This window comes from Vipera ursinii (genome assembly GCF_947247035.1).
Source record: "Vipera ursinii genome assembly, chromosome: 2".
Classification (NCBI taxonomy): Eukaryota; Metazoa; Chordata; class Lepidosauria; order Squamata; family Viperidae; genus Vipera; species Vipera ursinii.
This window is the reverse complement of record NC_139513.1, coordinates 198271627-198295918: the sequence shown is the minus strand read 5'-3', so window position 1 is coordinate 198295918 and position 24292 is coordinate 198271627. Positions and strand designations below refer to the sequence as shown.

Sequence of the window (24292 nt, the reverse complement as noted above, 5' to 3'; positions counted from 1 at the left end):
TAGGGCAAAGCATTTGACACACTGAGTTTTATCTTTATTTTATTTGATTAGTCTATTGCAGGCCACCTGTCAAGCTTGGTCTTAAAAGGTGTCATAAAACTAAAACAAACACAAATAGTTATTTTGCTCAGAGATGATTCATCTCTTATAAAAAGGTTTATGTTGCAGATGATAGGAATATATTCCAAGAATATATTATAAAATCATGAAGAATCTGTTGATAAATGAATGTTCTGAGCTAATCAAGCTGATTTGAATTGACTGAAGTTGCAATTCTAAACACTTTTCCTGCCAACTAACAAACACTGACAAGCATTTCACTAAAACACACTACTGATATTATCTCAACACTTAAGATCACTTTGCCTTGGTCGTTCTAAGAAGTATTTTCCATAATCCTAAAGTGGCTTCAGATACTAAGCACAGGTAGTTCTCAACGTATAACCAACTGAAGTTACAAAGGCAGTGAAAAAAGTGACTTACGCCATTTTTCATACAACCATTGCGGCATCCCCCATGGTTGTGTGGTCAAAACTGAGCTGTGTGTGGCAACCGGTTCATGTTTATAACGGTCGCAGTGTCCCGGGGTCATGTGATTACCTTTTGTGACCTTTTGACAAGCAAAGTCAATGTGGGAAGCAGTGATTCACTTACCTGCGGCAAGAAAAGTAGAAAAGTCGTAAACTGGGGGCAAAACTGATTTAACCACCGTCTCGCTTAGCAACAGAGATTTGGGGCTCAGCTGTGATTGTAACTCAAAGACCGGTTGTACTAACAACATGCAGGCTTTGAGGCTGCCTCTTCTTCCCTAACAGGTGCTGTAAATGCAAAATCTCCTTGTAGTTTTGTTTTTTGTTTTGTTTTTTTTTAATGTTAGCATCAGATATTTTTCTTGACCTGGTCCCAGACTGGAAGCATTTGGGCCTTATATTCGCGAGGGCACCAGGGGGTCTGTCAAGGCTCTTTTGCTCTGCCAAGGGCGAAGACCTGGCTTGGAGGAGAAATGTAACGTCAGAAGTCACTGTCAATGCTTAATGCTTAAAAGAGCCTTGGTGGAGCCGTGGGCTAATGCCTCCTTAAGTAACACCAGCTGCCTGCAATTAGTGCAGGTTCGCATCCCACCAGGCTCAAGGTTGACTCAGCCTTCCATCCTTCCGAGGTAGGTAAAATGAGGACCCAGATTGTTGGGGGCAATTAAGCTGACTTTGTAATAATGCCGCTTGGGTGTGTGTGTGTGAAAGCCCTAATAAGCAGGCATATACATAGAATGAAGGCTACTGCTAAGCTTGTAAGCCGCCCTGAGTCTTCGGAGAAGGACGGGATATAAATGGAATTAAAATAAAAAAATAAAAATAAATTAAAAGCGCTTTTCGGAGGAGAGCCCCAGCTCTGTGCCTCCCTCTGAAAGGCAAGCCTCAGCTGACATCCTGTTGCTGCCCGAAACGGCCGGCAAATGAGTCAGATCTTTCGGTGACTTTCCAAGGGGGGCGGGCTTAATGTGGGGGCATGGAATTCAGGTGCCCGGCGGAGCCTCGCCAGAAAGAGCCAAAAGAGTTGCCCGCTTCCTTCAGCCAGCCACAGAAGGGGGGGAAAAAAAAACCCCGCTCCGCGCCATGGAGAGCCACGAGCAGCAGCGCCGGACGCCTCAAAGCCCCCGCGGCCCCCACGTAAGCCAGATCTCGGGAGAGCCTTTTGTCTCGGCAACTGCGGGTGGGGGAAAGAGGCTGGGCTGAACGACAGAGCCGGGAGAAGGCAGACACGCGTCGCCCACGGATGGGCTCTGGTGGCGCGGGGTGGCTTGCTCGTTTCGAGTCCCTCCGCTAACCGGGACTGGCTGGCTGGCTGGCTGGCTAGATGGCTGGCTGGCTAGATGGAGGCAAAGACATTCGTTCTGAACTCCATCTACCCACCCCGAGCCAGTTGAGGAAAACGGGGAGCTCTCCTTTTTAGCTCCTACCCACCCCGAGCCAGTTGAGGAAAACGGGGAGCTCTCCTTTTTAGCTCCTACCCACCCCGAGCCAGTTGAGGAAAACGGGGAGCTCTCCTTTTTAGCTCCGAGCTGCCTGTAAGGCAAGCGAATCCCGGGGTCGGTTTTCCCTTCCGCACAAGGAGGGGAGCGAGGCTGATGATGCCCGAGAGCGAAGGAGTGGTGTCGCTCCTTAGCCGGGTCTGGGCTGGAGAAATGCAAGCTGGAAGGAGGAAGCTCTTCCCGTTCTTTAGGCGAGGTGGCTCCTCTGACGGGATTTGCTCCCCCCACCCCCGCCGCCGAAGAAGAAGAGAATTGCTTTCTGGATCTGATCAGCAGCCCCCTTCATCTTTGACAGGCGGTGCAAGGGCCAGGGATGGGGGTGGTGGAGAGGGTTGAACCTCAGGGAAGAGCCAAGCCCTGGCAATTGTCTGATAAAAGTTCAAGGACGCTTATCGCAGGATCCCCGCGACTTCCACCCAGGCGCTGTCCCCACGTGTTTTTTTACTCCGGTGTCGCTACCGCTTAGATTTTCCCTTGGCGACCCTAGTCAATCCTCTCCTCCGGTCCATATCTCTCGTGTCAAAACTAGGGCTTAGCTGGAAAGACTGACAGTGCTTCCTAATTGAAGGAAGGAAGGAAGGAAGGAAGGAAGGAAGGAAGGAAGGAAGGAAGGAAGGAAGGAAGGAAGGAAGGAAGGAAGGAATTTTCTATAGAAGTAATTTAATAAACACCCCCCCTAAAACATTATTGGAGTCTGATTATATTTATTTGTATGTTCGAACTTGGGAAGGAGAATGTTTTGGAGGTGGGAACTTGTTGAAGTATTACATTCATGCTTCGTTTGTTTGTTTGTTTTATATACCACTGATCTTGCTATCCAGTGACTCTGGGCATCTTACAACATGCTTTCACTTCTGCTCAAGAATTTTACCTCTGCTCAAGAATAATACATGTTGTATCTACTTTGTCCTTCTTAATTGACTTGGAAGAACCTCTCTTCCTCAAATCTGCACAGTTCTAGACCTTTCAGTATAGTGGAGGGAAAACCCAGCTTACCAGATGTTGCTGAACTGCAACAACTGGTCATGCTGTTGCGGCCTCCACAGGAATTGCGGGAATTGCACCTCCACAGAATCCAGAGAGCTGCAATAAGTTTGAAGGAATAGATTTCCCCATTTGTTCCCCTTCTGCTCCCCATCCCCATGTATTCACCTGAAGAAGCTACTAAGATATATAGCAGCCTGATCATTGAGAGGAACGGTAACACTGGGGCAGCTAGAAAAATAAGAGATGCATACTTTTTAATAAATATTGTTTTATTTAAAATAAGCAAAATTCCCACTATTAAGACAAAAAAGTAGACAGGGTTTGCATCTTGGAAGCACCACAGGGAATTCAAGGTACATCCCACTGCATTCATAGGTATGAATTAGGCTTACTTAATGGTCCAAGTCCACAAGATGGAATTTCAAGGACATCATGCTCCACCAGCATTTACACATGTGAACATTTCTTCATCCATTTTCCCATCATTTAATAAAGATGTTTCCAAGAAACACTAATTCATCTCCTTGTTCTAATTTTTTTCACTTATGAATATGCCATATAATTGTTCATTTCATTTGTCTTCTTCAGTGAAACTGCCTTAGCCTTTGATACATTAATTTTCAGATCCATAATCTTCATTCTCTTGTACCATCTATGTGAACCTCTCAGTCATTCGTGTCTTGAACCATCAGCATAGCATCATCTCATAGAAAAGTATAGGTACATTCACATCCCCAGTGAACATATCCCTGACATTACTAAAAATGTTCCTTACAGAAATCCATTGAAGAACCGAGGAGAATCTCATTCTTACTCCCTGCTCTGTAGAATCTTTTGCTTATCATTCTGTTTGTTCTTTCACATGTTTATTTCCAGGATATACCACAGGTTTGTAACCATATTAACCAACCATATTATGCAACTTTCAATTACAGTCACATAAAACATTGTCTAACTCAACATTGTCCATTCAGTTTATCATATGCTTTCTCTAAAAATCAACAATTGACAATACAGTTTCTTTATCAAATTAACATGTCTCAATGACATGCTGGTCTGCAGACCTTGCATCCAGCATAAAGCTACACCACATGTTTCAAATTTTGCTCACTATTACTATTTTCAGTCAAAATGCTGCTAAAATTTCCATGAATACTTTAAATAAAAAGGGGGGTAGGGAGACATTTATATGATCTGAAAAGAAAACAGTGTTTGGGGCATCTTCAAGGGAGATGATGGACATTATCAAGTCTTCCATTTTTCATGTTTTTGCATTATCTCTTGCTATCTTGTGTTTTTATAAGATAAGGCAAGCAGCAGTCTTTTAATAATCAAACACAGATGCAGTTTTTACACAAACAGTATGTAAGCAAGACATTCTTCCTAAATCAACTACATTCATATTTTAATGGTTGTTTAGTTTTGCCATCTACATCTGCAGCCTTATTATTTTTCAACATTGTCACATAATTTATTACTTCCTTGCCCTCAATCTTTCTTGAACATCAAGATAGCATTAATTTCAGTTTCAGTCTTTCACACATTGCTATCACTCTGAAATGAAAATCTCTGAAATACTTCTTCCAGCACCCCTTTACTTGAATTTCATTCCAAATAATTTTATCATGGGAGAGAGTCTTTGTTTAGCCTTTTCCACCCTCTTCCAAAACCACTTTTCATTCTCATTAAAATTGTTTTATTTTATTATCAGTCTTTTCTAAACTTAACCTTTCCTTGCTGTCTTTGATTGCATTTCTACAGTAATATTCTCTCTCTCTTTCACACACACACACACACACACCACAAAAGCCTATTGTTGTTGTTGTCATCATAATCATCTTTATCTTTGTATCCTTCATTGATTCTCTCAATATTTTATCAAAAACAACCTCATCAGTTACACTTGATTCATTCCTTTTTTCATATGCACACATGAATGCACTGATGTTCTTATTCAAAATAACTTTTTTTAATTGTTGTTGTTGTTGTTGTTAGTTGCAAAGTTGTGTCCGACCCATTGCGACCCTATGGACAACGTTCCTCCAGGCTTTCCTGTCCTCTACCATCTTCTGGAGTCCATTTAAGCTCATGCCTACTGCTTCAGTAACTCCATCCAGCCACCTCAATCTCTGTCGTCCCCTTCTTCTATTGCCCTCAATCTTTCCCAGCATTAGCCTCTTCTCCAGTGAGTCCTTCCTTCTCATTAGGTGGCCAAAGTATTTGAGTTTTAGCTTCAGGATCTGGCCTTCTAAAGAGCAGTCAGGGTTGATCTCCTCTAGGACTGACCGGTTTGATCGCCTTGCAGTCCAAGGGACTCGCAGGAGTCTTCTCCAGCACCATAGTTCAAAGGCCTCAATTCTTTGGCGCTCAGCCTTTCTTATGGTCCAGCTTTCACTGCCATACATTGCAACTGGGAAGACCACAGCCTTGACTATACGCACTTTTGTTGCCAGGGTAATGTCTCTGCTTTTTAGTGTACTGTCTAGATTTGCCATGGCTTTCTTCCCCAGGAGCAAGCGTCTTTTAATTTCTTGGCTACAGTCCCCATCTGCAGTGATCTTGGAGCCGAGGAAAATAAAATCTGTCACTACGTCCATTTCTTCCCCATCTATTTGCCAGGAATTGAGAGGGCCGGATGCCATGATCTTGGTTTTCTTAATGTTTAGTTTCAACCCAACTTTTGCACTCTCCTTCTTCACTCGCAACAAGAGACTCTTCAGTTCCTCTTCACTTTCTGCCATTAGAGTGGTATCATCTGCATTTTTTTTAAATTGATACACACTAAATAAATATTTTTCTAATTCATTCTTGGATCTCTAAGTAATCAGTCACTTTTTCTCTGCAGTGCTCATTCCAGCCATACATTCATGTTATCCCCAGAATTATATTTTCACTTGGATCCAATTATCATGAACCATTTTGTGCGATTTTAATCAAAACTCATTCCTGTTTTTTTCTATTGTTAACCATATATTGCAACATGCAGAAACATGTGACCGACTTATAAATCCCTACTTTCATATGCATTCACAATACCCAAGATGACATCAATTCATTCTTTCAACATACATTTAGCTATTTCATTCATAATTAAACCTACACCTTTATTTTCCTGTGTCATCTATTTATCATTTCCCATTAGCCACCCAGAAACCCTTTGGATAGTGAGATGGGTGGCATATATATTTAATAAATCAAAAGATCAGACTATCTTCTTCAGTTGTTATATCCGTTCTCTTAGTTTTTCCATCTTAATTGATTTTCTTTCTTTTCAGTCATTAATTCATGCTTTTTTGCCATTTATTCATACATACATTGCAAATCATATTTTTTCTTATGTTATGCTGTCGATAGATGGGCCTTTAGAAATTGGTCCTGCTGTCCATCATGGCTTTGGTGAATTTGGATTTTCACATAATACATTTTAGCAAGATGGTGGAAAAAGTAAACTAAGTTATCGGCCTTAATAACAGCCTTAACTGTTTCGATATACAGATTTTCTGCAGCAAAAGAACTGTACGTACCTATATATTTTGTGTACATTTCAATCATTGTACTACAAATGTAATCAAAGCTCCCTTTTATCCATGCATGCTTCATGCTCCTCTATGTAAGCCAGCATCTCTAACCTAATGTCTACCTTGCAAACTAATATAATGTTTTTTGCATTCCCCAATTAAGAGATATCCACAGTGCACTGACACAGAGTCAGAATAGGCTATTTAGGGTTCCTGAGATTAATTGGCGCTGCTTACAGTTCCTTATCTGAGGTACAATCTGGATAGCATTTATTAAATTCCAGGCTCGCTTTACTCTAAAGTATCCTTTAATTGGGCTCAGAGGACCATATCAGAAATGTATGATTATTTATAGGTAAATATTTGTCAGTAGGGTAAGTTTTTGGTGTTAACATTGTAAAATATGGTATTCTGTCCTGTCTCTCCTTCTCTTAGTCAGGAAAGGACATCATCAAAGACAGGAAGAGAAACAAGGAGAGGGAGAGAAGATTCACTAAAACAAAAAAATTAGAATGAAATGTTATTAAGACATAGAGCCATGGTGGCGCAGTGCTTAGAAGGCAGTACTGTAAACTAATTCTGCCAGCTGCCAGCAGTTTGATTCTCACCATCTCAAGGTTGACTCAGCCTTCCATCCTTCTGAGGTCGATAAAATGAACACCCAGATTGTTGGGGGCAATAGGCTGACTCTGTAATCCACTTAGAAAGGGCTGTAGATACCGCGCTGTGGAGCAGTATATAAGTCTAAGTGCTATTGCATGTTTGTGTGGAACCCAGATTTCCCTATGAGGAGTATACATCAGGAGTCAACAACCAGGAGCTACAATTGCTTAGTTAGGTTTTTAGCTAGGAGTTTTTAGCCTTTTCCTAAAGTTTTTGAGGGAGAGGATTTGCTTCTAGATTTTGGCACCGCAATCTTGATAGTATCATGACTGAGAAGCAACAGCAAACGTTTTTGGAGGGCCACATAGAATTACTGGACTGGCCACTTCTGATTAGAGAGAATGGAGTATCAGCAGTTACATTAATCCAGTTAAGTTAAAGTAACTATTCATTCATCTTTACTTCCTTGATATGGAAGAAGTTTAAAACAAATTACTGAATAGGGTTGGAACAATCAGTCTAGTGCGGAATTATATGAGAATATAGCTGATGTAGAGATCAAGGACAAGTGAGTTGTACAATGTGAGCATATTTATATGTATTCAAGAGCATAGCTCAGCTGTTACAGTTCAGTCTTACAGATAAATCATAGGAAGCTCCACTGATTTGTTTTGGATCAAGGATTTAAGCTGGCCATGAAAAAAACTAATTTCATCCCCAAGACTTGAAGTTCACAAAGGGGGGGGGAATAGATTACTTTGAGAATTTGCTAAGTAGAAGATATAGGATGGTCATGTTTCTCTTGAAAAATAATTGAATAATAATTATTATGCTTTATAGATCTTACAATGCAATTCTAAGGGCAACCAAATCATCGCTGAATAGGATCGCATTGCTTTTCCTCGGAGACAGAGAAGCATAGGATGACGCTGCTGGTTCCCCAAATTGTATTATTTCCTATCTTTGCTTCTTCACTGGAGTCTTTCACCAAAACCAATGATGGACAGTCATCATTGCAATTAAATTTCAGTCCACCAATCAGACTAATCTTTCCTACATCATAAATAGTCAAACCTTTGTACAAAACATAGAGTTCCTTCTCTCCTCAACCCCCCTCGTTCCTCTTGCTTTGACTGGCAAACCTTTCTTTCCATCCTTTAGGTCCATTTAACTACTTGAAGCTGTCGTGCTGGATTGCTTGCAGGCCATTAAGCACATCAGATGTTTAGATATGCACCTAAGGAGAGCCTGCAAGCGCACAAATCAGTAGTGCTAAATGTACTCTATACACTAGTCAAGAAGCCATTAATAGCTACACTATGTTCCAATGTTTTCTGATAAGCAGGTGCAACATTTTTACAAGCGACACAGTATTGCACAGGTAGTCCTCAACTTAGGGCCACAATTGAGCCCAAAATTTATGTCGCTAAGTGAGAAAATTTACAACTTTTCTTGTCACATCTGTTAAGTGAATCACTGCAGTTGTTAAATTAGTAACACAGCCGCTAAGCAAATCTGGCTTTCCCCATTGACTTCGCTTGTCAGAAGGTGTCAAAAGGTAATCACATGACCCTAGGAGACTACAAAGGGTCATAAATGTGAATCAGTTCCCTAGCATCTGAATTTTGATCACATGGCCTTGGGGATGCTGCAATGGTCGTAAGTGTGAAAAATGGTCATAAGTCACTTTTTTCGGTGCTGTTCTAACTTCCAATGGTCACTAAATGAGCTGTTGTAAGTTGTGGACTACCTGTATTGTCTCTGCTTTTACTACTCTTTAGATTGTTTAGGTAATTGTGACTAATATTTACTGCGAATGCTTTGGATTAAAAGTGTGTTTGGTTAATGCTTGCCAGCTAGGAAAAATGAGTGGTAGAGTGGTAGAGATGCCAGTGTTATAATTTATGTACATCTTTGAGGCACAGATATGGTATCATGCTAAGCTAAAATGTGTTGACTTTGCTTGGGGTTTAATCTGAAACCTCACTGTGATTTGTGATTCATTTAATAAGTGATGGTTTAATTTGTTGTATAAACCGGACTCGGTAAGTAAAGATTTGTGAACATAGATTTTTAAGGATTCAGATTTTGAAGAATTTGACCATTTGAATGACTTTTGAGAAATAAAAGAAAAGAAAACCAGCCTAACTTATTTTCTCTGCCATATAAATAACTTCCAAAATCTCAGTATACAGAAGTTTTCTTTAGTCTTTCCTCATTTGTGAATGCAAAGCATTCTGCTCACTCTGAGAAGTATTTTTTTCTTTAATTAATGTGGTTCATTCTGTTCCTAATGAGACCAAATTAAGCTCTAACAACAGCTGCCTTTGTTTCAGCTGTAGGTATCAAATTCTTTGGTATTTTAACACAGATACAAACTAAAGGCAACGTTAAAATGAAAATTGGCAATTCTTGTTGTATGATAACTATATCATATGTGGTAATACAAGAAAAATGCCATGTCCTACAAATTGCTGTTTGAATTATTTGTAACACTATTTGCAACACTGTAGTGGGATGGTACAGACATACTGGTGGCTTCAGTGCTCTTAATTGATTAAAAATCAGATCTACTCCTAGGGGTGTTGTATTGGCTATATATATATTCTGTATCATCGCAGGGGAAGTATCCTTTGTGTATTTTTTTGATATGTACACAACTTTCTTTCCATGATCATGTTTAAAGGAAGTGCATGCAGAAGGCAGGTTTCCCATCAATTATTAGCTGATCCTTCTGAGACGTAAAGCCAATTTTTCTTCTGTCCTTGGAGGAAAGTAATAAAGAGCATTGATTAAACCCTAATAGAGGGTGTCATAAAAGCTGCTAAAGATATACGGACATGGTTGTGTAATTCCCCCCTAACTATAGGAGCACATAGGTTGTAGAATACTTGCTGAAGTAGTTTATTAGGAACAACCTTCTGAAAAACTGTAGTGTATATTTTTACATTCAGACATGGCAGGTATAATTGTATGTGAAAAAGACCTTGGGAGACTGGGCAAAGAGAGGCAGACAAGAGGCAGCATAGTCTTCAGCTAGACAGTGGATGAGGCAATAGGCCCAGAAGTTTCTCAAGCTGTAAAGGTTTTAAATATAGAAATAACCCATCTGGTTGGGGTTATAGTTCCTAACTAATTCCTACCATAAGACCAGCATCAATGTTGCAACTATCGAAGTATAATTCTCAGTACCCATATCCTTTACAGCCCAAGTAAATATGCTGTGCTGTCTCTTTAACTAGGCTATGTTTCCTTGGCTGCATCTCTCTGCACAGCCTTCCAAGGTCTTTCTCACATGCCATCTTGCCAGGTTAATAAGGAAAAATTGAGGGTCTTTTCCTCACTACTGTACTCAAAGTACTATCCACCAATGGCATAACATTTGCTGCCTTCATCATCAACCCTGTCCTGCTTTTGCGGGTGGGGGTGTAACTTTTTGAATGGAAGTGGGAGATGGGCTGGCAATGTGTGTGGAGAGGGGCTTATAGAAAATCAGGATTCAGTGTTTGGCGATTGACCATTAGATAGTAAAAATAGACTTAGATGGTAAAAATAGCTTTGGATAGTAAAAATCTAGAGAGATGACCCCAGACTTGTTTTGCTCTTGATATAAAGCATAAGATGAATAAGAGGAAGCATCATCAAAACTGCAACACTGAGACACTGTTGTAGAACATAGAAAGGGAGTTTTATTGCCTTTTATAAAGAAGATTGCACTGGTGTTATTCATAAAGGTATAATACACAAAAAGGGAATTAAATAAGGCACCAATTCCAGAGTTACAGAAAACATTAGGAATAGAAGTGCTTTATATCTCATGTAAAGGGACGCGGTGGCTCAGTGGGTTAGGACGCTGAGCTTGTCGATCAGAAGGTCGGCAGTTTGGCGGGTCGAATCCCGAGTGCCACGTAACAGAGTGAGTGCCTGTTACTCGTCCCAGCTTCTGCCAACCTAGCAGTTCGAAAGCACGTAAAAAATGCAAGTAGAAAAATAGGGACCACTACGGTGGGAAGGTAACAGCGTTCCGTGCGCCTTAGGCGTCTAGTCATGCCGGCCACATGACCACGGAGACGTCCTCGGACAAGCGCTGGCTCTTCGGCTTTGAAACGGAGATGAGCACCGGCCCCCAGAGTCGGAAACGACTAGCACACATGTGCGGGGGAACCTTTACCTTTTACTTATATCTCATGAGGCATTAGATTGCGATTGATTAAAAAGATGTGTAGGAAAAAGAAGGGGAGGGGAAATTACCTATAAGCCTACCATTTGCTCCCTATTTTTTTACCAGATTAAAAAATATTGAGCAACATTATAACTGAGTTCACATTATGGCTTACTCAATGTACAAGGTCCACCTATGTACCTACAGATACACAAGTTGTTTTAGTATCATAGAAAAAAAACATGACATGTTTTCTGAATTTGAGCTGTTATTCAAATTTATACTTGGGTTACATTTATTTTAGGAAATTGTATTACCAGTAAAAGTTTCAAGACACCAGGTGCCTTTCCTCTCTTTGTACGATGAACCTCATGTTGCAGAATACACAACTAGGATTATTACATTACTTGGCAAAACTACAGTACATTTACTAGTCTATGGATTAAATATTTCTTGTGCCAGTTTTTTCCCCTGTAACTGGAACAAAGTAAATTCTGTTTTGTTTTCTTAAATTGTCTTTACAATTTAAAGGCTGAAACACTATGTAACTTAAAATTCATTCATATAATCTGTGGGAAAGTAGAGAAGAAAGAAAAAGGTGTTATCTATCAGCATATTAATTGTATATGTAATGAATAGATTTTTTTTAATCCCCACTCAGAAAAAACAGCCGCATTGTATGTTAGTAACAGTTAACAACATTCTCGTAGGATATACTATTATTTTTCTCACCATGAAATGTAGAAACTTGAAAAAATAAGGCAGAAGATTAAATGTCCCTCTACAAACAGGCATAAGTTCTTTGTCCGACTAGAAATGATCTCCTTTCTATGCATGCATTTAGTAGAAAATGCAAAACCATCAGAACATCACATGCAAATCTCTCGATATATTAGAAGCTGGTTTTATGCAAAATATGTTATTCTTAGCCTGATTTTTAAAGATTCCTAAACAACCTGTCTTGTTGGGTCATTGTTTCAGAAATATTTCCTTACCTAACCAGAGAAAAAGAATGACCAATGGCAAAAAAAAAAACAAAACTATTGGAAGTGGGAATGCCTTCCAAATTCCTGCTAGCTGACTGCCCTCTTGTAGCCAATGATGGGACAGTTTACCTCAGACCTGGGCATTTTATGGTCTGTGGGCCACATCCAGCCTGTGGGCAGTTCCATTCTGTGGTACTGGCAGACACGGCAGTTGGGGGTGAGGCATCGGTAGTGTCAGGGGTAGGATGTCAGTGGCGGGGCTGGGGCACAAGAGTCCCTTGTTTCTCATGTTTGATTGCCTACCCACGGTCTACCTGGCTTCCAGTGAGCTAGAAAGGGGATCTACTTGATCTCCAGGGCCAAAGGAGAGATTGGATTATCTGGCCTCCAGAAGACCAGGGTGAGACTAGTCTATTGAAACTTTGGTCGGCAATGTAGCTGTGCAGCAGCACTGAAGCAAACACAAAGTTGCCAAATTTCAATCCCATGGGTATCCTAGATTTTGGACACATTCTGTTGACAAGCTCATTTTAGGTACTTTAAAGCCCTACATGGCATGGGTCCAGATTACCTATGGCAGCACCTGCTGCCGGCGTCAACTTCCCTCCGTCCAGTGCGCTCCCACAGAGTGGGCCTCCTCAGGGTGCCTCCGATCAGAGAATGTCGATTGGTGGCCCCCAGGGGGAGAGCATTCTCCGTGGGCACGCCAGACCTATGGAACCACTTGCCAGTTGAGCTCCGGACGGCCCCCGACCTTCGCTCCTTCCGACGCGATCTAAAAACTTATTTATTTGAACAATCCGGCCTGGTCTGATGGGGTTGGGGTTTGGATTTGGTTTTAACATTATTTTAATCATTGTTTTATATTGGGCATAATTATTTAATTCCTTTTTTAACTTTTGTATGTATATTTTGATATTTATTGCCCTGTACACCGCCCTGAGTCCTTCGGGAGAAGGGCGGTATAAAAATTTAATAAATAATAAATAATAATAATACTTTGGTTCACAAATGGTTGCCCCACGATACACTCTGTCACCTAGACATGAGAGTTTTACTAGTATTTACGACATTCAGTGTGTCACATTCACATGTGATTGTATTCTTAGACAATTTTATATCTGCTTACTTGGAAATAAGTCTCTGGATTCAAAAGGGACTTTGAATTCAGAGGCTTATTTGACATTTTGAGAATTTGAGGTTTCGGATCCAGCTTTCCTTCTGCTGTAACCACTGTGGCGCTAGTAAGGGTGGCAAAATCCAACTACTTTTCCACCCTCATCGCGTCCGCAGATAATCGCCCGGCTGCCTTGTTCAGGGTGACTCGCTCCCTACTGAACCAAGAGGTGAGGGAGGAACCCTTGCAGGGTCGAGCCGAGGAATTCGGTCAATATCTGCTGGATAAAATTGCTCGGATCCGAACCGGCCTGGACTCCAACTGGGCTGAGTTGGAAGAACAAGACATGGACAGTCTTGTCGACGTCACCTGGGAGGAATTTGATCCTGTGACTCCCAAGGAAGTGGACAGGATTATGAGGAGGTTGAGCTCCTCCACATGCTTACTGGACCCGTGCCCTTCCTGGCTGGCATATGCAGCTCGAGAGGGGACACGAGGCTGGTTCCTGGCGGTCATCTCCGCTTCTCTGAGTGAGGGTCACTTCCCCACCGCCTTGAAGGAGGCGGTGGTGAGACCTCTCCTCAAGAAGCCCACCTTGGACCCATCCTCATTGAATAACTTTCGTCCAGTCTCCAATCTTCGCTTCCTTGCGAAGGTTGTTGAGAGCGTGGTGGCGCACCAACTCCCTCAGATCCTGGACGAAGCGGTTTATCTAGACCCGTACCAATCGGGCTTCAGGCCGGGGTACAGCACGGAGACGGCATTGGTCGCTCTGATAAATGATCTCTGGAGAGCCCGGGACAGGGGCCATTCCTCTGTCCTAGTCTTATTAGACCTCTCGGCGGCTTTCGATACCATCGACCATGGTATCTTGCTGCGACGCCTCAGGGGACTGGGAGTGGGAGGCACGGTTCTGCGCTGGTTCTCCTCCTTTCTCCAGGGTCGCTCGCAGTCGGTGTTGGCAGGAGGACAGAGGTCGACCCCGAGGCCTCTCGCTTGCGGAGTACCTCAGGGGTCGGTCCTCTCGCCTCTCCTGTTCAACATCTACATGAAACCGCTGGGCGAGATCATTCGCAGCTTTGGAGTAGGGTACCATCAGTATGCTGATGACACCCAGCTTTTCATCTCAACTCCAAACAACATCAGTGATGCCCTCGACGTGATGTCCCGCTGCCTGAAAGCGGTCCGGGAATGGATGGGGAGGAACAGGCTTCAACTGAACCCGGACAAGACTGAATGGCTGTACGTACCGGCTAGCCAGGATACTCAGAACATCCCATCCCTTAACATCGGGGACGAGTTACTACCCCCTGTTGATAGGGCCCGCAACCTGGGTGTCCTCCTTGACTCGCAGCTCTCCCTGGAAGATCACATAGGAGCTGTGACCAAGGGGGCCTTCTCCCGGGTTCGACTAGTTCGCCAATTACGGCCTTATCTGGACCTGGATGCCTTACGTACAGTCACCCATGCTCTTGTGACCTCTCGCCTAGACTACTGTAACGCTCTCTACTTGGGGCTGCCCTTGAGATCCACTCGGAAGCTTCAACTGGTGCAAAGTGCAGCGGCGCGGACACTCTTGGGAGCCTCCCGATACTCCCATATCACACCTCTCCTCCGTGCGCTGCACTGGCTTCCAGTTGCCTTCCGTGTGAAGTTCAAGGTGCTGACAATGACATACAAAGCCCTACATGGCATGGGTCCGGACTACCTGCGGGAGCACCTTCTGCCAATGTCAACGCCCCACCGTCCTGTGCGCTCCCACAGAGAGGGCCTCCTCAGGGTGCCACCGCTCAAGGAATGTCGGCTGGTGGCCCCCAGGGGGAGGGCATTCTCAGTGGGTGCGCCAGCCCTCTGGAACAGCTTGCCAACCGAAATCCGGATGGCCCCCGACCTCCGCACCTTCCGGCGCGAATTAAAAACTTACCTGTTCCAGCAGTCCGGCCTGGCCTGATAGCTCTTATTGGGGTCCCAATTTGTATTTTACTATTGTTTGTTTTTCACTACGGTTCATTCTGTATGCCTATCTTATTCTGTACACCGCCCTGAGTCCCTCGGGAGAAGGGCGGTTTATAAAAACAAATAAATAAATAAATAAATAAATAAATATTCTTGGCTAAACATGGGCCAGGAGTCTTTCTCTTCTAACGGACCAAGTTGCGATGGCTGACATTTACTGTAATATATCAATACTACTATTGCTTATCTTCAGTAATTATGAGCAAGTAAGAGAGAGAAAAGCAGAGATTTGAGGCCTAACAGATATTATGATAATGAAGTCAAATATTTTTTTTTAAAAAGGATAAATTCCGCAGTTCATTATGATGTTATCATTTTCACAGGCTCTCTAATTAATGTCTAGATATCTCTGTGAAGGAATCTGTAGCTCTCCAATTATAGTAGAATAACTCCTAGCATCCGTACTCATAACCTATACAAGAATATGGTAACTGTACTACAAGTCAGTAGAAATCACTAGTAATTTAGTTAATTATATTGCCTTCCTTCAAAAAATGATGATAAAAAGATTGGGGTTCTTTTTGATGTTGTTGTTGTTGTGCCTTCAAGTCAGTTTTTGACTCCTGATGACTGACAGCACTAGAACCTTGGAAAGATTTTTGGAATTGGTTTGCTCTTGCCTCCTTCTTAGAGAGAGGGGGGGGGGGATTGGCCCAAGGTCACCCAGTTGGCTTTGTGCCAAAGACAGGACTAGAACTCATGGTCCATTACACCAAACTGGCTTATACAGAGAAATTAGCAAGTGAAAATTATATATTCATAACTACCGTTGCACTATAAGTAATGATTCAATTGCTCCGAATATAGCATAAAATAGAATCTAATAAGTCAATGTCTGTTTGCAATCTGCTGCAGCATCTAGAGTCCTCTTTGGGCACATGTGCTTTAATCCACAGGCTGACCTTTTGACTAAGTGTACATTGCATCATTAATCAAACTGTTTGTGCATACATACCTTGAGTTAATATTTATTAGGAACTTTCTCTTTCAAGAATCTGAAATGTCAATAAGGCTGTACTGCTAATTCATCAGTAGGACTTTCCTCTCTCTTTAAATAATCCTTTCTATCTTGCCATGTTGTTTCTTGGTAAAATGTTTGTGTGTGTGCACACGCGCATACAAGCACGCCTTCAAATATTTCTTTTAGTCCTGGCAAATGCCTGGAATTATTCCCTGCAGTTTTCTTGGCAAGATTTTTCAGAAGTGGTTTGCCACTGCCTCCTGCTTAGGGCTGAAAGAATGGAACTTAGGTAAGGTGGATGACATGACACCTTGCCTTAGGTGTCATCCCACTGGCTTTGGGCCTAAGACAGGATTACAACTCACAGTGCACAGCTTTCTAGCCTGTTGCCTTAACCGCTACACCAAACTGGCTTCTTTTTGGTAAAATAAAGGCGAATTTACCATTGCCTTCCAAAGTGCAGTATGAAATCATTCCTTTGCCATAGTTACTAAAATGATCAGCTACTTCCAGCATCTTCTTATATTTCTGCTGCCCAAACCTGGTTCCTGCTTGCTTTAACTCTGAAGCTGGGATCACCTTAATGCCTTGGGTGAACCTCCAGGAATGAAAGGTAGTATAGTTCAGGGGTAGGCAACCTTGGCTCTTTTATGACTGGTGGACTTCAACTCCCAGAATTCCTGAGTCAGCCATGCTGAGGGGAAAGGGAAAGGTTTCCAAGCTGAGCCATACTGGCTCAGGAATTCTGGGAGTTGAAGTCCACCAGTCATAAAAGAGCCAAGGTTGCTTACCCCTGGTATAGTTAAAACTCCCTCTTTTCCTCTCTGGGCCACCCTGTGTCCACTGTCCACCAATACAGTTCAATCATATTGCATTGGGAAAGAGTTTGCACCGCTCAAAAAGTTCCCCCATCAGGTGCCCTCAAGTGTTGGGACTTTCTCAGTCTGCAAACAGCCCATATAAATTCCTTAGCTTTGCTTCCTCCCAGCTCCCCATAAATTCCAACCATTCCTACCTTTCCCCTCCCCTAGCCTCTGTTGTCAGGTTGCGAGTAGCAGCAATTTATGAGTAAGGAGTCAGTCAGCCTTGACAGGATTACCTACATAGTTTTTTTCTTTCTGTCTTTTAAAAAGTCTTTTCTTAACTTTTTAAAATCTTTTCTTACTTTTTCTAAGCTTAAGTTTGATTACTTGACTTTTTTTTGTAATTTGTAAATAAAACTAAAAAAATGCAGAGACAGACTACCAAAGTTTAAGAAACAGGTGAAAGCTGTCTGTCTACATATCAGAACAAATGGTGAAAGAAGGGAAGGGAAGCTGACAATGATCTCAGGAAGGAACTTACTAAGAACTTTCGAGCAATGTTAAAAGGAGAACTGGCAGTTTTATAGTAACATAAAAGTTGGAAACATGGGGAAAAATAAACAAGAAAAGTCCTGTAAAAGAAAAAGGAGATTCCAGTATTGAATTAGAATGCTAAAAGATGTCAATGGGAGGAAGTAATTAAAAGCAATGAAGATACAGTAGGAGTATGCTGAAATTCTGTAACAGTAGGGATGTCAACATCCAAGATTCCTTAAAACAGTCCGTGGACCAGTACCGGGCCACGGCATGCCAGCAACTGGTCTGCACAAACATGGAAAGCCCCATCCACAGGATGCAGGCAGCACACAAAATCATACACCCTCCGGTCCGTGAAAAAACCTCTTCCACGGAACTGGTCCCTGGTGCCCAAAAGGTTGGGGACCTCTGCCTTAGAAAATATTCTTCATTCTATCCTAAGCCATAAAAGCTCACTGGGGGACTAGCACAGCCATTGTTTTATAGTCTAACCCAAGGAGTCGGCAATTTTAAACACTCAAAGAACCACTTGGACCCGTTTCCCAAAGGGGGGAAAAAACATTGGGAGCCGCAAAACCCCTGCGCGTGCGCACGCAAGGGGGGAGCTTGATTGAAGAGTTTAATTTAAAAGAATTAGAGGCTGCTGTGCATGATTTCTCTCTCTCTCTCTCTCTCTCTCTCTCTCTCTCTCTCTCTCTCTCTCTCTCTCTCTCCCTCTCTCCAATCTTCTGCTCACCTGGCAAGCTGGCTTCATGCTGTTCTCGGACAAGCTGACACACATTCTTATTGGGCTGGCCTCAGCTGCTTCCTGCTTCCAGCATGAGGCCACTCTTTTTTACACACACAGACACACAGACACACAGACACACAGACACACACACACACACACACACACACACACACACACACAGAGAGAGAGAGAGAGAGAGAGAGAGAGAGAGAGAGAGAGAGAGAGAGAGAAGGGAAGCGCAAGTGCCTCTCTCTGTCTCTGTAAATGGCGGAGAACAACTGGGAGCTGCAGAAGGCTGAAAGAGCCGCATGCGGCTCCAGAGCTATGGGTTGCCGACCCATGGTCTAACCAGCCTTATAGGATTGTTGGTGTGGGGGAAAAATTGGAGGAGGGAATGCCATGTCTGCCACCTGATCCTTTGAACAAAGGTGAGATTTAACAATTAAATAAACATACTAGTTTTAAGATAGTTATATACCCCTTTACAAAGTAACTATGCAGCAAGTTTTGGAGTCTTTTTTCTGGGCTACTGCAACATACCCTTGAGTAGTAAAAATCCAGGGGATCACAGGATTGCAGCCAGAAGATATAGAAAACTCTGATGTCATTTAGCAACTCTGTGGATTTTCTTGGCCCTACAGAAGGCAATACAGGTAGTCTTTGACTTACAACAATTTATTTATTTATTTATTTTATTACATTTATATACCTCCCTTTCCCGAAGGACTCAGGGCGGTTTACAGGGTGATTAAAAAACCAAGATACAAAAGTTAAAAACAAAATTTTAAAAAAAATATTTGTCCCTGCATAAATAAAACCCCAGTTAAAATTAAGATTAATCCTCAGCCTGGGCCAGAGTGCTCGAAGAGCCAGGTCTTCAGGTCCCGGCGTAATGAACGGAGGTCGGGGGCAGTCCTCAGCTCCACTGGCAGCTGGTTCCAAAGGGCAGGCGCCCCCACTGAGAAGGCCCTATCCCTGGGTGTCGTCCGCCGGCAATCTCTTACTGGTGGAACCCTGAGAAGACCCTCCCTGTGGGAGCGCACTGGTGTTCCCTCAGATATCCCGGACCCAAGCCATTTAGGGCTTTATAGGTCATCACCAGCACCTTGAATCTCACCCGGAGGGCAACCGGAAGCCAATGCAGCTCGCGGAGTAGAGGTGTTACAAGGGAGTATCGGGAAACCCCCATCACAACTCGCGCGGCCGCATTCTGCACCAGGTGAAGCCTCCGAGTGGTCCTCAAGGGCAGAGTTACAGTGGCACTCAAAAAAGAGGCCTATGACCATTTTCACACTTACAAGCATTGCAGCATCCCCGTGGTCATGTGATCAAAATTCAGAGACTTGGCAACTGTCATGTATTTATGATGGTTGCAGTGTCCTAGGGTCATGTGGTTACCTTTTGCAACCTTCTGACACACAAAGTCAACAGGGAACCATGTTGCTAATTTAACAATTGCAATGATTCATTAACAACAGTGCTGGTCCAGTGGTCCACGAGCATAATAAAAATGGATTGATTCATTCATTAACTATTGTGGTAAGAAAGGTTGTAAAATGGGGCCAAACTCACTTAAGAACTGTCTTGCTTAGCAATGGAAATTTTGGGCACAATGGCAGTTGTAAGTCAAGGAGTAACTGTACAAGGCCTGCTCTCATGTCCATTTGCACTACAGTATAGGTCCGTGCTGGCGAACCTATGGCACGCATAGGTGGCACGCAGAGCCCTCCCTCTCTGTGGGCATGCGCGCTGTTGCCCCAGTCCTAGGCCTTCAGCTGGGTTTTATAAAAGCTTTTTGCTTTAGGCCTTCACTGCCCTGTGCAAAAAAAAAGTTCAATCAATCAATTTCAACTTCTCGCGGGGAGAAAAAGATCTTGCAAAGTTGGAATTGATTGAACTTTTTAGTCCCACCCAGTCTGCCGTTACCACTGCAGCCACACCCAGCCAATGGACCACGCCCAGCCAATTGGCCACACCAAGCCAATGGGCCATGCCCACTCGGCACCCGACGATACATAGGTGGGTTTTGGGTTGCAGTTTGGGCACTCGGTCTCCAAAAGGTTCACCACCACTGGTATAGGTGAATCTACACTGCAATTAAGTTAAACTCCATTCTTCACAAACAAGTGGTAACCATTAAAAACATGTTAATGTATTTGTTCCACCATCCCCAAATCCCAAAACATTCCAGTAAAAGGACACATAAACAAAAAAAAATCCACAACTGCTGACAACCAGTTCTCCAACTAGAGTATCTGGAGCACATTCTCCTGTGTACAGTAGTAACAATTAGGTATCCACTTACTACAGGATATTAAGCTGAAAATGGAAGATGGGCTTAAGGATTGTGTGAATTCAACAGGGTCATTCTGAAAAGAGCATAGATTTATGTTGTATTCCAACATAAATTGGAAATGGAAGTTCGGCTTTATTATGGTCTTTATATCTTTATAACGGTCAAAGATTACCATAAGGAGGGCGGAGTACAGTCAATGAAAAAAACATAGAAAATGCATCAGTTTAAAAATATTTATTATAAAAAGCCAAAATATATAAAATAAAGTATATATAAAGACAAGTTGAACTCATTTGGAGAGCAGCAGATTGAAGAAAAATTATTTATTACGTTTGCCAACCATCTCTCTTGGACTCTGGGCGGCTTTCAACATTAAGTTGCCACTTTCATTAAAAAAATCTATTTCAAACAGGCTGTTGCAGACATCCAAGTTTAGGTTTGGAGAAGTCGGTCGAGAGAGCACAGTTAAGCCTGGTTTAGAAGAGAAGGGTATAAAATTCGCCACAAATGATGCAAAGGCGCATCAGAGAAGGGTGAGGGGGTGACATGATAGCAGTGTTCCAATATCTCAGGGGCTGCCACAAAGAAGAGGGAGCCAAGCTATTCTCCAAAGCACCTGAAAGCAGGACAAGAAGCAACGGATGGAAACTAGTCAAGGAGAGAAGCAACCTAGAACTAAGGAGAAACTTCCTGACAGTTAGAACAACTAACCAGTGGAACAACCTGCCTCCAGATGCTGTGAATGGCCCAACACTGGAAGTTTTTAAGAAGAGACTGGACAGCCATTTGTCTGAAATAGTATAGGGTTTCCTGCCTTAGCAGGGGGTTGGACTAGATGACCTCCAAGGTCCCTTCCAACTTATTATTATTATTATTATTATTATTATTATTATTATTATTATTATTATTATTATTGTTGTTGTTGTTGTTGTTGTTGTTGTTGTTATTGTTGTTGTTATTATTATCTCCTCAGCCTAACCGCTTTCAGCGTTGGAGGAATTCTATTCTATTCTATTCTATTCTATTCTATTCTATTCTATTCTATTCTATTCTATTCTATTCTATTATTTTTTTCACAAAATGCACACAGTAAGAAGGTTAAACGGGCTCAGTTTTCCTGAAGCCACGAAGCGGCTAATCTAGGGACGCCACACGCGTCGCCTTTCGAAGATCAGATGGGAGGAGGAGGCGGCGGCGGTTGACTTAGGGTGGAAACACGGAGAAACGCCCGACTTCTGTTAGCAGAAAAGGAAGAAGCGGCGGCGGCGGCGGCGGCGGCGGAAGGAAAGGGGCCGATTCCCTTCGCAGCCGGTGTGCTTGCGCGGACTCCCTCGCCTGCTCTCCTCACAGCGCCGCCACAACACAAGGGCGCCTCCCTCGAGGCTTCGGAGGCCGAGCCGTTTCTTCCTGCCGCCGCCTCGAGGCGCTTTTGCGGCGCGGAGTCGTCTTCTTCCGAAGGCCGCGAGGACGGGAGCGGCCGTCTCCCGAGCCTTTGGGGAGGGAGCGGGGCGCGTTAAAAAAAAAAAAAGGTAAAGGGAAGGGGAAAAAGAGGCGGCGGGCCGCGTTTGGTTTGCTTCGGGTGAGCAGGCGCGGCGGGGCTGGGAAGAGCCGCCGCTTAGCGCAGTCCTGGAAAGGGAAGGGAAGCATCCCTCAGCGGGTGCGGCGTGTCGGCGAGGCCTTGCTGGACCTCTGTGGAGCAAGGGCAGCTCCCGCCGGTTTTTTTTGTTGTTTGTTTTTTGCCCCGTTTCCTTGTGGAGCCGGCAGCCGCCAAGGCGCCGTTTGCTGTTTTCGCAACGCTGCAAAAGCAACTCTGCCCCATAGAGGTAGCGGTCCGACTTGTCGGGGGAGAATAGAGGCACGCCAGGCATCCCGCGTCGGGGACGGCCGCTTCAGCATCTTGTCGGAGGCTCGTTTTCGTTCGCTTTGTATATGGCTTCGCGCCAAAGCCTGATCCGATCTGGAGCCGGTTGTAGCTCTTAGCCCGGAGCATTTCACAGTCTTTTGAACTGGGCGATGAATTGAACCTCCGCCCCAAAAACAAATGCCAGATCGAGCTCTTGAGCAAGGCGGATTTGTACCCCGAGGCCACGTCAAAGAGAAAAGTGGTGGGTTCGTTGGTATTTCCTATTTCCTGTCTGCAAGGTGTTTTAAGAGGTTTTAATTTTGGGAGGCTCAAGGTCAGAGGTCTTCAAACTTGGCCCTTTCATGACTTGTGGACTTCAACTCCCAGAATTCCTCAGCCAGGCATGCTGGCTGAGGAATACTGGGAGTTGAAGTCCCCAAGTCATATAAGGGCCAAGATTGAAGACCCCTGCTCAAGATGGAGGAATCGGGCCAAGTAACTGCACACTACTTATACTGTATGCTCAAAAAAATAAATAAATGTGGCCCATAGTGTTCCATCGTAGGCCAACAATAAAAGGTAAAGTAAGGTAATGAGGTAAAGGTAACCAGAAAATTACGACCGTTTCAGAATAGAATAAAATAAAATAAATATGTATAAAGAGCAGACTATATTCACTGTTTAAATATAAATGAGGCTTTTGATCTGCAAAGCAAGGTCTTGTGATTCAGGAGGTTGGAAGTCTTATGATGCAGACTGTGGGAAATACTTTCTGTTCTCCCCCTTCTCTTCCAGGCCTATTTGAAAGCACTGCCCTGCCTTCTGTGACTATTTTAGCTTTTTTTTTTTTTTTTAAAAAAAAGCTTTCTACGTAAAAGACTATGTTTCTGGGTAATTCATATATAACTGCATAATTAACCTTCATGAACATGCAACTCACAGATCAATAAATCAATCAAAATTTTATTACAGTCGTAGACCAGTATAAGAAGGGTGGGATATAATAAACAATCATTTTAAAAGCTAAAATGTATAAACTACACAAAATTGGGGAAAAAACTTTTTAAAAAGCAAATACTTAAATATAAAAAAATGAAACTTACAAAGGGGTAAAAACATTAAACATAAGGAAACATAAAAGTATATGGCTGATTTACCGTAATTTATCACCATACTGAACGGTCTTAACTGACAAGTTAAAAATCTTTTTTTAACAAACAGGATTAACCTGAGGAAGCTCATGAATGCATAAGCTTTCCTGGTAAGGGTAAATTTCTCAAAATGATCAGGTTAACTGTATTTTTTTTAAAAGTGTTTTAATATCTGAAGCAATCCATTTGTGGTGGGTGGAGTCTAGGACTCAAACAAGATATTAGAAAAATTATTTTATTAATATAGATATTCCCATAAAACCTTCCCAGTAGACTGTAAACATGTTAAAAGTGTACAGTAGAGTAAAATGAGAGCAATAAAACCAGTCAATTGCTCTCAACTCAAAGGCATCCAGAGTTTTCAGTGAAAGAATTCCACCACAGCCTTTGAAAAATACTTGGAAAAGGCAAATGGTCCACAGTACAGCAGCCACCTGCTTGTATCTGAGACCAATGTAATTCAAATATTGTATGTGGATCATCAGTTACCAGTAGGTTTCTAAGTAGATTCACAGAACTGTAAGTTGTAAAATCCTAATACCGGTAACTGTTT

General features: G+C 42.8%; 1 protein-coding gene and 1 long non-coding RNA gene across 4 annotated transcripts in view; both read left to right on the top strand.

Moving 5' to 3' along the window:
* The first annotated feature begins 1502 nt into the window (after window positions 1-1502).
* Window positions 1503-24292, top strand: part of GNE (glucosamine (UDP-N-acetyl)-2-epimerase/N-acetylmannosamine kinase) — a 53348-nt gene continuing 30558 nt past the window's right edge. For 2 of the 3 annotated variants that reach the window (XM_083353726.1, XM_083353725.1), the window contains exon 1: window positions 1503-1667. In XM_083353726.1, the coding sequence (XP_083209852.1) occupies window positions 1614-1667 (54 nt within the window). In that variant the 5' untranslated portion in view covers window positions 1503-1613. Of the gene's footprint in view, window positions 1668-21883; window positions 22275-24292 lie in introns of those variants that run through there. The other variant, XM_083353727.1, reaches the window with a different exon arrangement.
* LOC310635126 lies at window positions 22272-23436 on the top strand. The gene is made up of 2 exons (XR_014491334.1): window positions 22272-22929; window positions 23072-23436. It is a non-coding gene; the product is annotated as an uncharacterized lncRNA (long non-coding RNA).